At 44.0% G+C, this 14,808-nt stretch overlaps 1 protein-coding gene across 1 annotated transcript in view; it reads left to right on the top strand.

The window, feature by feature from the left end:
• The window catches only part of ubac2 (UBA domain containing 2), a 225,216-nt gene that overhangs the window by 119,516 nt on the left and 90,892 nt on the right, over positions 1–14,808 (top strand). Inside the window, exon 5 of the mRNA XM_080198062.1 lies at positions 14,007–14,130. Within this exon, the coding sequence (XP_080054188.1) occupies positions 14,007–14,130 (124 nt within the window). The remainder of the gene's footprint in view (positions 1–14,006; positions 14,131–14,808) is intronic.

Genomic DNA, 14,808 nt, shown 5'->3' with positions numbered 1-14,808 from the left:
GGTGTTGTCAATGGTCTGATCAGGACAGCGTATTTTGCATAGTTAGAAATCAACAACACCAAACCGTCACTGAGGAAACATCATTTCATTTGTTTGTTCTATTTTACTGTTTGCATTCCTGCCATGTCTCTTTTAAAAAGAAAATTACTGATTGTCTAATCTTAGGGTGTTGTGAAGTAGGTGACCTTTTCCCCACCCACTCGCCCTCTTCATGTTTGACTGTCCTGTTCAGCACCAGATGGATTTCTTGTAAAGCTTGGTCACTTTCTGTTGCATGACTAATCTCTTCGCATAAATGAACTGGTGAGGACCTTGTGTTGCTTGAAGAATGAGTAATATTAATAAAAAAGGGATAATACATAGATTTTGGAAAATTCCAATTCATTTGTGTTTACGTGTGTTCTTCTTTGCTCGACCTTTCTTGATTTTTGTTTTTATTGTTAATGTAACCTCTCTTCCACAGTCCTCCTCTGGTCTGAGAGTTCTTTCCTTCCTCTGTCATTACTCAGTGCTCTCATTCTCCCTCCTCTCCTTCTCATCCCTCTTTTCCCCCTCTCTCCCCTCTTTTCCCCCTTCTCTCTTTCTCGTTCTCGTTCATCTCTTTCTTGCTCCTCTTTTTTACTCTCCCTCGCTCGCTCTTTTCTTTCTTTTCTCTTTTTGTCCTCCTTTCTCCGTCTTGCCCTCCTGTTTCTCGCTCCTCTCTTTCTTACTTTTCAATGTCTTTCCTCTCTCTCTCCCTCTCTTTATCCACTCTTTCTCGACTGTTTCTTTTCTCTTTATATCTTTCCTTCTTTCACTCTTTCTTGTTTCTGTCTCTTGTTTCCTCTTTCTCTTTCCCCTCTTTTCTCGCCCCTTCTTTCTGTCTTCTTTTGCACTTGCATTTCACTTTTTCCTTTCCTTCTCCCACTCTTTCGTGTTCTCACTTTCACTCCCTCTCCATTGTTTCATCCTTTCAAAATGCAGGCAGTTGCTGAGACAAATTGTTCATCATTTATTTTCTTTGAAAGTTCAGACGATAAAATATTTCAACTATTGGCACAGGGATTTATCCAGAGCTGCACACTTGAAATGTACCAAAACCACGTTTTCATTGTTACTTTTGGGGTAGGAGGGAAGAGATTAGTTGTGGATCCTGGAAGATGCCCTTCATTGGCCAACCTACCTTGGAGGTTTCTGTGAAATTATCCTTGCAACCCATATCTCTATGCATGCACCTGTACTGACATAACTTCTTTTCCTCTACATTTTGTAATCAGATATCGGGTCAACAAACCAGATAAAATAATTTTATTTCCCAAGGGAAGAAATTTAAATTTCCACAGAATATTTCATGATCTCCAAATGCCTCAACGTACTTTTGAGGTGGTAAAATTTCCTTTGAAGTCCTGTCATTGTTGTAATGCAGGAAGTTTTTGCTCATGTATGCGTGGGTTTCCTCTCGGTGCTCTGATTTCCTCCCACAGTCCAAAGACATGCAGATCAGATAGCAATGCAACATTGATCCTGATTGTCAGGAGGATTAGCAGGCTCAATACGAGGTGTTACGGGATAGTGCCTGATCTGATTATTGATTTGATTTGATTTATTATTGTCACATTTATTAACATACAGTGAAAAGTATTGTTTCTTGCACGCTATACAGACAAAGCATACCGTTCATAGAGAAGGAAACAAGAGATTGGAGAATGTAGTGTTACAGTCATAGCAAGGGTATAGAGAAAGATCAACTTATTGCAATGTAAGTCCATTCAAAAGTCTGACGGCAGCAGGGAAGAAGCTGTTTTTGAGTTGGTTGGTTTGTGACCTCAGAGTTTGTATCTTTTTCCCAACGGAAGAAGGTGAAAGAGAGAATGTCTGGGGTGTCTGGTGTCCGTAATTATGCTGGGTGCTTTACCAAGGCAGCGGGAAGTGTAGATATCAATAGATGGGAGACTGTTTTGCGTGATGGACTGGACTACGTTCACAACCTTTTGTAGTTCCTTGCGGTCTTGGGTAGAGCAGGAGCTGTACCAGGCTGTGATACAACCAGAAAGAATGCTTTCTATGATGCCTCTGTAAAAGTTGATGAGAGTCACAGCTGATATGCCAAATTTTCTTAGTCTTCTGAGAAAGTAGAGGCATTGGTGCCTCTATAGTGTCAGCAAGGGGGACAGTTGTTGGTGATCTGGACACCTAAAAACTTGAAGCTCTCGATCCTTTCTACTTTGTCCCCGTTGATGTAGACAGGAGCAAGTTCTCTTTTACGCTTCTCCTTCGTTTTGTTGACCTTGATGGAGAGATTATTGTTGCCACGCCAGTTCATCAGGTTCTCTGTCTCATTCTTGTACTCTGCCTCATATTGTTTGAGATCACACCCACTACAGTGGTGTGGTCAGCAAACTTGAAAATTGAATAGAAGAGAATTTGGCCACACAGTCATAGGTGTATAACGAGTAGAGCAGGGGGTTGAGAACACAGTCTTATGGGACACCAGTGTTGAGGGTGATCATGGAGGAGGTGTTGTTGCCTATACTTACTGATTATGAGTTAGGAAGTTCAGGATCCAGTCACAGGGGGAGTTGCCGAGGCCCAGGCCACAGAGTTTAGAGATGAGTTTTGTGGAAATAACAGTGTTGAAGGTTGAGCTGTAGTCAATAAGTAGGAGCCTGACATAGGGGTCTTTGTTATCTAGATGTTCCAGGGTTGAGTGCAGGGCCAGGGAGTGACATCTGCTGTGGTCCTGTTGTGGCTTAGGCAAACTGTAGCGAATCCAGGTAATCCAGGAGGCTGGAATTGATTCGTGCCACGATTAGCCTTTCAAAGCACTTCGTAATGATGGATGTCAAAGCCACTGGCCGATAGCCATTAAAGCACGCTGCTTTTCTTAGGTACTTGGATGATGGTCATCCTTTTGAAGCAGATAGGAACCTCAGATTGTTGTAAAGAGAGGTTGAAGATGTCTGCAAATTCCGCCGCCAGCTGATCTGCGCAGGATCTGAGTGTTCGTCCAGGTACCCCATCTTGGCCAGTTGCTTTCTTCAAGGTTGACCTTTCAGAAAGCTTTCCTGACATCTGCAATGGTGACCCCAGATACAGGTTCTTCCAGGGTGGAGGGCATGCTCTCACTGACCTCTTGCTCAAAACGGGCATAGAATGCATTGAGCGCATCAGGGAGGGGTGCGTTGGAGCCGGCGATTTTACATGCCTTCATCTTGTAGCCTGTTATGTCTAGCAGACCTTGCCATAGTCAATAAGGGTTGGTGTGTCTCGCCTGGAACTCTAGCTTGGTGCAGTGCAGGCTTTTGGCATCTTTGATGGATTTCCTTAGATCTTATTTGGCTTTCTTGTAAAGGTCAGTGACACCTGACTTCAATGCTTCAGACCTGCACTTCAGCAAACAGTGGATATCCTTGTTCATCCATGGGTGGCATTGTTGTTGGTGCAGGCTCGGTGGGCGAATAGCTTCCTTCTGCACTGTAGAGATTCTATGATTCTGTGTGCAGGTTAGGTGGATTGACCGTGCTAAATTGTCCCTTAGTGTCCAAACACGTGCAGGTTAGATAGATTGGCCATGCTAAGTTGCTCCTTAGTTTGCAAGACGTGTAGGTTAAGGGGATTAATGGGGTAAATATGTGGAGTAACAGGGATAGGGCCTGGGTGCGATGCTCTACCAGAGTCAGTGCAGACTCAATGGGCCAAATGGCCTCCTTATGCACTGTGGGATTCTCTGATTCTGTGACCTGGAGGAACCGTTTTGCGCCCAGCAAGCTCCCACAAAAAGCACTGTGATAATGATGCAATAATATGCATCTAGTGATGTTGAGTGAGGATTAGATATTGACCATGGCACTGGGGAGAACTCTCCTGTTCTTCTTTGAAGTAGCAACTGTAGATCCTTGGATGCCAACTTGAAAGGATTTCAGTCAAGTGTCTCATCTAAAAAAGAGGCGCTTCAACAATGCAGCACTCGTTCTGGATTTTGTACTCTGAGTCCCTGATGTGCAATTGGAACCCATGATTTGACTGAGAGGCCAATCTGTAACCCAATGAGCCATTCTGCGGTGAGGTTAGATGAAGAACAAAAACAAAGAAAATTACAGCTGAGGAACAGGCCCTTCAGCCCTCTAAGCCTGCACCGACCATGCTGCCCAACTTAACTAAAATTCTCTACCCTTCTGGAGACCATACCCCTCTATTCCCATCCCATTCGTGTACTTGTCAAGACGCCCTTAAAAGTCACTACCGTATCCACTTCCACTACCTTCCCCGGCAACGAGTTCCAGGCACCCACTACTCTCTGTGTAAAAAAATCTGACTCATACATCTCTTTTAAACCTTGCCCCTCACACCTTAAACCTATCCCCCTTAATAATTGACTCTTCCACCTTGAAAAAAGCTTCTGACTATCCACACTGTCCATGCCTGTAATAATCTTGTAGACTTCTATCAGGTCTCCCCTCAACCTCTGTCACTCCAATGAGAACAAACAAAGTTTCTCCAACCTCTCCTCATAGCTAATGCCCTCCATATCAGGCAATATCCTGGTCAATCTTTTCTGTACTCTCTCCAAAGCCTCCACATCCTTCTGGTAGTGTGGTGACCAGAATTGAACACTATATTCCATGTGCGGCCTAACTAAGGTTTTATAAAGCTGCAACATGACTTGCCAATTTTTAAACTCAATACCCCAGTCAATGAAGGCAGGCATGCCGCATGCCGTCTTGACTCCATCTCCACCTGCATTGCCACTTTCAGTGACCTGTACACCCAGATCCCTCTGCCTATCAATACTCTTAAAGGTTCTGCCATTTACTGTATATTTCCTATCTGTAATAGACCTTCCAAAATACATTTCCTCACATTTGTCCAGATTAAACTCCATTTGCTTTCCATCCGCCCAAGTCTCGACCTATATCCTGCTGTATCCTCTGATAGTCTTCATCGCTATTCGCAGTGGATAACCTGAGACTGCCCAGCACTGTGAATAACCGTAGATTGCTTGGTACAAGTTGTGAGTTTAAATATGTTCTATTTTTTAACTGAGCTCTTCCTCCTGTTTCTTGACACAGTGAAAGCAGAAGTATAAAAAAAAATGAAGGTGCTATTGGTTAGAACACTCAGCTGGAAAAACATGTATTCAAATCCAACTGATGGAATCCTAGACTCCTCTAAAAGCTCAAAGAATCTTGAGTGCAATGAGTTAGAAGATGTTGCCACATTTATTCATAGAATTATAGAATCTCTACAGTGCAGAAGGAGGCCATTTGGTCCATCAAGTCTATACTGACCACAATCCAACCCAGGCACTATACCCATAACCCCATCTGTTTACCCTGCTAGTCCGCCTAACACTAACCTACACATCTTAGGATGTTAAGGGGCAATTTAGCATGGTCAGTCAACCTTAACTGCACATCTTTGGAGTGTGGGAGGAAACCAAAGCACCCTGTGGAAACCCACGCAGGCACGAAGAGAAAGTGCAAACTCCACATGGATAGTGACCCGGAATTGAATCTGGGTCCCTGGCACTGTGAGGCAGCAATGACACCCAAAAGTCACCACTGTGCTATCATGCCACCAAAAATCAAAGTAGACAATGGCGGCATTGATCCCACTGCCTCTCACATGCAAAGCAAGTGCTCTACCATCTGAACTAATTGTTGTAGTCTAAAATGTGCTGGTTGAAAAGGTGGTGGAAGCAGATTCAGAAGGAAAATGGACTCATTGGCTGCCTCTTTCAAGGTACAGGCAAATCAGCTGAAGGTCTTCCGCTGCTGAATGGTACTATGAAATTTGTTCAGTGTGTGTGTATGTGCAAAAGAAAAACCCTTTCAGACAACACTCAAGATGGGGCGATTGTCATTTTGTACCTCTTAGGTGTGACAGACAAGATGGTAGGAAGGGGACATGGGGGTGGGGGTGTGATTATCGTTCACACATGTGCCTGAGATCAGATAGCTGAGCACATACTGGGAGCAGAACCCGCAACCTTATGGTCTCAGCTGCAAAAATGTTCCTTATGCATACAATTTGTGAAAAGTACATCACAAAACTTTTCACATTGAATATTACCGGAAGTGTGATAGTATTAAGTTTTTCTCCACACAGTTCGTTCTACTCTGAGGTGCTTCATTTCAATTTCATTATTCTCAGTATTCAGAGTCAACATTCCATTTCAGACAGGCAGCCCGAGCGATTCCACACTGTTTCCAACCCCTCAATGTGCTATGTCTGAAAGGCCTCAGACAGTGACTTGCCCCCTTGCGCCTCTGCGGCAGCTGTCCCAAGCTTCAAAGTGTCCCTCAGCACCTGGTCCTCAGCTTTGGAATGTGTCAGACTGCAAAACGTTGGTCGAGGATAACTGTGGCAGGTCAGCAGGTTTCGGGCAGACCAAAGAGCATCTTTCACCAAATACTACCTGAGGCATAAGATAGAAACAAATAAATCCAGTGAGAAAATCAGGAGAAACTTTACTCACAGGATGGTGAGAATGTGGAGTTTGCTAACCCAGGGAGTGGTTGAGTGAATAATATAGATGCGTTTAAGGGGAGGCTGCATACACATGAGGCAGAAAGGAATAGAAGGATATGCTAACATGATTAGATGCAGTAGGGAGGGAGGAGATTTGAGTGGAGTAAAAATGCAGACCTCCTCGGACAAGTGACCCATTGCAAATCCTAAGTACATATATAAACGTTTGGTCTTAAATCATGATTTGTACAGGATGATCTTGTACTGCTCGCCTCAATCAGTCTGTTTATTCGCTCACTCTGCAACCCATTTACATGAAAATAGCTTCTGCTAAATGCCCAAGTGCCGGAAACCTTACAGCAAATGCTGGAAAGATTCAATAGGTCAGACAGCATCTGTGGCCAGAGTTAATGGCCCTGATTTTACCAGCGCGCTAGGGCGGGCAAGGCTCACAGAATGGCATTCTCCATTGGCCTTGGGCAGATGTGCCAAGAAAACTCTGGCCAATGTTTCAGGTCAGTAATCTTTCATCAGAGCTCAAGGAATTCCAGATTTCTTGGACGTATCTGCAATTGTGGATTTTGATAACCATTACCTTATCTCAAATTCTAGTATCCTGTTTGTGATTGTGTAACATGAAGTATTAGGTGTGAATATCACACCTCTTACATAACATAGAAATATAGAAAGTAGAAGCAGAAATACGTCTTTCGGAGCCTGCCCTGCCGTTCGTTTTGATCATGACTGATCATCAAATTCAATATCCTGATCCCCCTTCCCCCACCATATCCCTTGATCCCTTTAACCCCCAAGAACTATACGTCAAAAGGGATTTGAGTACAGGCGTAAAGATGTTTTGCTGCAGTTGCACAGACCCTTGATGAGATCACATCTGGAGCATTGTGTACAGCTGTGGTCTGCTTGTCGAAGGATGAAATAATTTTGAAGTTTATTTATTAGTGTCACAAGTAGGCTTGCATTCACACTATAATGAAGTTACTGTGAAAAGCCCCGAGTCGCCGCACTCCAGCATCTGTTCGGGTATACTGAGGGAGAATTTATCACGGCCAATGCATCTAACCAGCACGTCTTTCGGACAGTGAGAGGAAACTGGAGTACCCGGAGGAAACCCCCGCAGACATGGAGAGAATGTGCAGACTTTGCGCAAACAGTGACCCAAGGCTGGAATTGAACTCAGTTCCCTGGCAGTGTGAGACAGCAGTGCTAACCTCTGTGCCAACAGGCTGTCTCTATACTTGCCATCGAGAGAATGCAGTGGAAGTTCACCAGACTCATCCTGGGATGGTGGGATTGTTTTATGAGGAGAGATTGAGGAAACTGGACCTGTGTTCTCCAGAGTTTAGAAGACTGATAGGTTTTGATTTGATATATTATTGCCACATGTATTAAGATGCGCGCTATACAGACAAAACATACCATTCATAGAGAAGAAAACGAGAGAATGCAGAATGTAGTGTTGTCATAGCTAGGGTGTAGAGAAAGATCAACTTAATGCAAGTTGAGTCCATCCAAAAGTCTGACAGTAGCAGGGAAGAAGCTGTTCTTGAGTCAGTTAGTACGTGACCTCAGACTTTTGTATCTTTTTCCCAAAGGAAGAAGGTGGAAGAGAGAATGTCCGGGATATGTAGGGTCCTTAATTATGCTGGCTGCTTTGCAGAGGCAGCGGGAAGTGTAGACAGAGTCAGTGGATGGGAGGCTGGTTTGCGTGGTGGATTGGGCTACATTCACAATCTTTTGTGGTTTCTTGCAGTCTTGGACAGAGCAGGAGCCCATACCAAGCTGTGATACAACCAGAAAGAATGCTTTCTATGGTGCATCTGTAAAAGTTGGTGAGAATCGTAGCTGACATGCCAAATTTTCTTGGTCTTCTGAGAAAGTAGAGACATTAGTGGGCTTTCGTAACTATAGTGGTGGCATGGGAGGACCAGGACCGGCTGTTGGTGATCTGGATTCCTAAAAACTTGAAGCACACGACCTTTTCAACTTTGTCCTTGTTGATGTAGACAGGGGCATATTCTCCGTTACGCTCCCTAAAGCCGTTGACAACTTCCTTCGTTTTGTTGACAATGAGGGAGAAATTATTGTTGCCACACCAGTTCACCAGATTCTCTATCTCATTCATGTACTCTGTCTCATCATTGTTTGAGATCCAACCCACTACGATGGCTGATGTCATCAGCAAACTTGAAAATCGAGTTGGAGGGGAATTTGGCCACACAGTCATAAGTGTACAAGGAGTGTAGAAGGGGGCTGAGAACACAGCCTTGTGGGACACCTGTGTTGAGGATGATTGTGGAGGTGTTGTTGCATTTCCTTACTGATTGTGTTCTGTGAGTTAGGAAGTGAGTTAGGGCAGCACGGTAGCACAGTGGTTAGCACTGCTGCTTCACAGCTCCAGGGTGCTGGGTTCGATTCCCGACTCAGGTCTCTGTCTGTGTGGAGTTTGCACGTTCTCCTCGTGTCTGCGTGGGTTTCCTTTGGGTACTCCAGTTTCCTCCCACAGTCCAAAGATGTGTGGGTTAGGTTGATTGGTCATGCTAAGAAATTGCCCCTTAGTGTCCAGGGATGCGTAGGTTAGAGGGATTTGTGGGTATAATATGTAGGGATATGGGGGTAAGTCCTGGGTGGGATTGTGTTCGGTGCTGACTCGATGGGCTGAAGGGCCTCTTTCTGCACTGGAGGGTTCTATGATTCTATGATTACATGATTCTAATTTCAGATTCCAGTCGCAGAGGGAAAAGCCGAGGCCCAGGCCATGGAGTATGGAGATGAGCTTTGTGGGAATAATGGAGTTGAAGGCTGAACTGTAATCAATAAGTAGGAGTCTGACATCGGTGTCCTTGTTAGCTAGGTGTTCCAGGTTGTGTGCCGAGCCAGGGAGATGGCGTCTGCAGTTGTTGTGGTGGTAAGCAAATTGTAGAGGAGCCAGGTAGTCCGGGAGGCTGGAATTGATTCGTGCCATGACTAATCTTTTGAAACACTTCATAATGATGGATGTCAGAGCCACCAGACGATAGTCATTAAGGCACACTGCTCGATGCTATTAAAGCATACAAAATTCAGACGGGATGTGACGGCAGATATAGACAGGGGCAGAATTCTCCGGCCACGCTCATCCCAAAACTGGAGAATCCTGCCCAAGGTCAATGGGTCTTTGCATGGTCCATCCCGGCAAACAACCCCACCGTCCCCCCCCCCCAATACAATTCCCGTAGCAGGCAGAACGGGAGAATTCATGGAATCATAGAATCGCTACAATACAGAAGGAGGCCATTTGGCCCATTGAGTCTATACCGACCACAGCCCCACCCAGGCCCTACTCCCATAACACCTCAAATTTACCCTGCTAATTCCCCCTGGCCAATTTAGCATGGCCAATCAACCTAACCTGCACATCTTTGGAGTGTGGGAGAAAATTGGAGCATCTGGAGGAAACCCATGCAGACACAGGGAGAATGTGCAAACTCCACACAGGTAGTGACCCAAGGCCAGAATCGTTCCTGGGTTCCTGGTGCTGTGAGGCAGCAGCACTAACCAGTGTGCCATCGTACTGCCAATTCTGGCCAGGATTTTTCTCCCAGCAGGTGAGTCTAGAACCAGGGGACGCAGTCTCAGAATAAGGAGCAGGCCATTTAAGACTGAAGTGAGGAGAAATTTTTCATTCGTAGAGTGGTGAATTTTTCAAATTAGCTACTCCAGACTGCTATGGAAGCTGAATGGTTGAACATGTTCTGAATAGTTGAACAAATGCATATCAAGAGATATGGGGATCATTGGGAAATATGGCGTAAGGCAGATGCAGTAAGAAGTCTCACAACACCAGGTGAAAGTCCAACAGGTTTATTTGGTCGCATAAGTCACTAGCTTTTGGAGCGCTCGCTGCTCCGAAAGTATATGATGACATCAACAAGTTCCTTCCACCATCAGACTCACCATTGGACTACTCTCCGGAATCAGTTGCATTCTTGGACGTGCGCATCTCCATCAAGAACAGTCACCTCGGCACTTCACTGTACCACAAGCCCACGGATAACCTCATGATGCTCCACTTCTCCAGCTTCCACCCTAAACACACTAAAGAAGGCATCACCTACGGACAAGCCCTCCATATACACAGGATCTGATCAGATGAGCAGGATCACAACAGACACCTCCAGATGCTGAAAGATGCCCTCATAAGAACAGGATATGGCACTCGACTCATCGATTGACAGTTCCGATGTGCCACAGCGAAAAACCACACCAACGTCCTCAGAGGACAAACACGGGACACGGCAGACAGAGTATCCTTTGTCATCAAGTACTTTTCTGGAGCAGAGAAGCTATGACATCTTCTCTGGAGCCTTCAACGTGTCATTGATGAAGGCGAACATCTCGCCAAGGCCATCCCCACGCCCCCAAACAACCTCACAACCTCAAACAGACCATTGTCCGCAGCAAATTACCCAGCCTTCAGGAGAACAGTGATCTCGACGCACACAACCCTGCCACAGCAACCTCTGCAAGACATGCCAGATCATTGACACGGATGCCATCATCTCACGTGAGAACACCATCCACTAGGCATGCGGTACATACTCTTGCGACTTGGCCAACATTGTCCACCTGACCCGTTGCAGGAAAGGATGTCCCGAGGCATGGTACATTGGGGAGACCATGCAAATGCTATGACAACGGATGAATGAACATTGCTCGACAATCACTAGGCAAGAGTGTCCTCTTCTTGTTGGGGAACAGTTCAGAGATCACAGGCGTTTGGTCTCTGATCTTTGGGTAAGCGTTCTCCAAGGCGGCCTTCACAACACACGACAACGCAGAGTCAGTGAGCAGAGACTGATAGCCAAGTTCCGCACACATGAGGACGGCCTCAACCGGGATCTTGGGTTCATGTCACACTATCTGTAACCCCATAATGACTTGCCTGGGCTTGCAAAATCTAACCAACTGTCCTGTCTGGAGACAACACACATCTCTTTAACCTGTGCTTAACACTGTTTCCACTCACATTGTCTGTACCTTTAAGACTTGGTTACCTGTAAAGATTTGCATTCCAACCATTGTTTTGTAAATTGAGTTTGTGTCTTTATATGCCCTGTTTGTGAATGGAGCTCACCTGCTGAAGGAGCAGCAAGCACTCCAAAAGCTAGTGGGTTTTGCTACCAAATAAACCTGTTGGACTTTAACCTGGTGTTGTGAGATCTGTTACTGTGTTTACCCCAGTCCAACACTGGCATCTCCACATCATAAGGTAGATGATCAGCCATGATCTGTTTGAAGGGTGGAGCGGGCTCAACAGACAGAATGGCCCACGTTCCCACGATGGTTTCAATGAGTTCAATAATTAGATCCGTATCTGTGTTTTATCTTATATTTGTGGTTTATTGATATAGTCTTTTGAGCTTGTACTTTCTGCTTAAGTGATTAATTCAAGTTAGCACAAATTCACAAATGCTGAATAATGATACAGAAAATATAGCACAGAAGATGGCCCATGTTGTCCGTGCCAGTGTTTACACACCAGTTGAGCCTTTTTCCACCCCATTCCTACTCTTCATTTTACCCTATCGGCACATCCTTCCATTTCTTTTTCCTTCATGTGTTAACCAAGCTTCCCCTTAAATGCTTTTCACCTCAATCAATCTCTCTGGTAGCGAGTTCCACATTCTCACCACAAGTCATTACTTGTCACTATCTAATTTCTACTAGTTTTGCACTGCCTGACAAGTGGAACTGGCTTCCCCATGCTTACCCACTTGGACACCTGTCATAATCTTAAATACCTCGATTTGGTTGCAACCCATCTAAATTTCATTATATCTGTGTCAACAGAAGCAACATCAGACAAGTTTTCTGAAGGTGTGGTGAGATTCCATCAACCAGATGTGTAATGAAAGCGAAAATCTACTCTATGCTTTTAGAACGTTGTTGAGTTTATTGTTGCAAAATTGAGTTTGTAAAGTTGGAATTTGATGTTGGTAAAGATGTAAAAATGCTTGAGGGAAAAAAAAACCATTGTGTGGTCCCTAGTGTTATGTTTCAGTGCTTGGAAATTTAAAATGCAACGTACATCCAGAATCCAAGCGGAAATACTTGTATCAAAAAGTCAAGCAGTAGTCTTGACACGTCAACTTTTCTTTTCTCATTTAGCCCAATCAATTTGAAGTGGGCACTATAAAATTTGAATTTGATGATGCTGACAACATCAGACCAATCCTGTTGTAGGAAAATTGATAGGTCATCGCAGGTATAAAAGAGAATAGAGGTGGGAAAACAGGAGAGCAATAGAAGAACTGCCATCTCTCAACCCTCGAGAGGGAGAGAGCAGTTTTCAACTCTGCCACTTGAGATATCTCTTAAGAGAATGTACCATCTAACTAACGATAGATACCAAATCAGAAAGAACCTACAGGCAGAGTAATCAACAGAAGATCTCCAAAAGATTCTGAAAGCCCCCGACCTGGTTCTATTATTATTATTATTTTGAGTTAATGAATGGATATTGCATATACTTGAACAGCATTCCATTAGAATCTTATTTTATCCTGTATGTTACTTGTTTAGTTAAAGCTCCTGGTTAGTTAAATAAATTAAATGTTAATTTTAAAGTGAGTATCAGGTATTTCTGTTTGTTATCCACTAAATGTTACTGAAGAACAGTTCACACCTTCCCACACAGTTTTAATAAATTACGAAGTGAGGTATTCCTTTTTGGTGGATTCAGCGTTGCTTCTGAAAAAGGGGACAACATCTGCACTGTAACATTATATTGATATTTATCTGCTTCCATTGGAAATATTAGGTAAAATGTTCAAGGGAAAATGGTAAAGCATTCAGTATTTGAAGCGAGTTCCCATGATTCTGTAATCATCAGATATTTAGATGGGGCAACAGTAGCATTGTGTCTCGGCCTTTTGGCTAAGATGCAAATAAGATCAAGCCTTGGAGGAGGAGCTACACCTACTCCAATCAGCTTGGATCATGTAGATCAAGCCCAAGACAGGAGGTGAGAGCCCTGTCTTGTCAGCTTGGATCGGGAATGTCTCAACTTGTTGGGACTCTGAATTGGACTTGATTTGATTGGATTGAATTGGAATAAAGTATAAAAAAAACAGTAGCATTGTGATTATGTTAGTGGACTGGTAACCCAGAAACCTGGAACATCTAGAGGTGAAAGTTCAAGAGTTAGGCAGCTGAGGATTATAAATTCAAATCAATTAATCTGGAATTAAATGCTTACGTCACAAATGGTGACCATGAAACTGCTAGATCGTTGTCAAAGCCCATCTTTAGGGAAGGAGATCTGCTGTCTTTATGTGGTCTGGCCTGCATGTAACTCCAGACCCATAGCAATATGATTGACTCTACGCTACTTTCTGAAATGGCCTAGTAAGCAGTTCACTGGTACTGAGAAAGGTGGCTTACTTTCTCACAGGCAGTCCGAATCGGGCAATAAATGACGGCCTTGGCAAGGGTGACCACATCCCATGAATTGATGAAAAAATAATAATATGGTTCTTTTTCTTCCTTTCTCTTAGTCTGGGCCCCATCTTTGCTCTGTTCGTGCCTTTCTACTTCTCCATTCCAAGTATTCAAGTGACGCAAATCCTGGGCAGGTTTTCCATAACAAACAAAACCTTGGTCTACATTGTGGGTCTACAGGTACGTATACGATTTTAACTGGTGTCTAACAGACAGTCAGTAACATGTTGGTAAAAAAAAATGTGGTCTGATTAGAGTTTGGAACTGATGTTTCTCAACACAAATCTCTTCCACGAAAGGAGTGAACTGGCGCCTACGTCAGTGAGATCCATGTCATGCTTAAGTTTGATGTAGGATTGATTTGGGTGCCTGTTAGTGGTAGAGAGATCCTCAATCCCTCATTTTTTTGCCTGCCATTTTCTCACAGTTCTTAATTTTTCACACCGCTCCTAGATTTCTCCTTTATAGGACAAGTTATTTGTGCATTTTTATGTAGCCTGTAAAAGATGATTTCATACTTTAAAGAGACAAAATGTTTATCAAAAGTGAAAATGCCAGAAATGCGCAGTTTTTTTGAAGAGTTTATATTTCAAGTGCACCCCTTTGAGGAAGTACTGTCATGTTGATACAATGGGAGAAAGTGAGGAGGTATGCTGAATATGAACAGGAAGCTGGCTATTGATGGGACCCTGTGCAGAAGGATCCAGTTGGTAGAAATATTGAAGAAACAGGTTTCATCAAAAGTTAATTGGAAATAATGAAGAAGCACTGAGAGTTGTGACATCCATCCTGTTTCTTGACTTCCTCTGATTACGGACCTGTCTGTGGTATTGCTGCACTTTTCATCACCCACTGATA

The sequence above is a fragment of the Carcharhinus amblyrhynchos genome, chromosome 10 (genome assembly GCF_965287045.1).
Source record: "Carcharhinus amblyrhynchos chromosome 10, sCarAmb.v2.hapA, whole genome shotgun sequence".
Taxonomy (NCBI): domain Eukaryota; kingdom Metazoa; phylum Chordata; class Chondrichthyes; order Carcharhiniformes; family Carcharhinidae; genus Carcharhinus; species Carcharhinus amblyrhynchos.
Note: the sequence above shows the minus strand (reverse complement) of the source record. Positions and strands in the feature narration are given on the sequence as shown.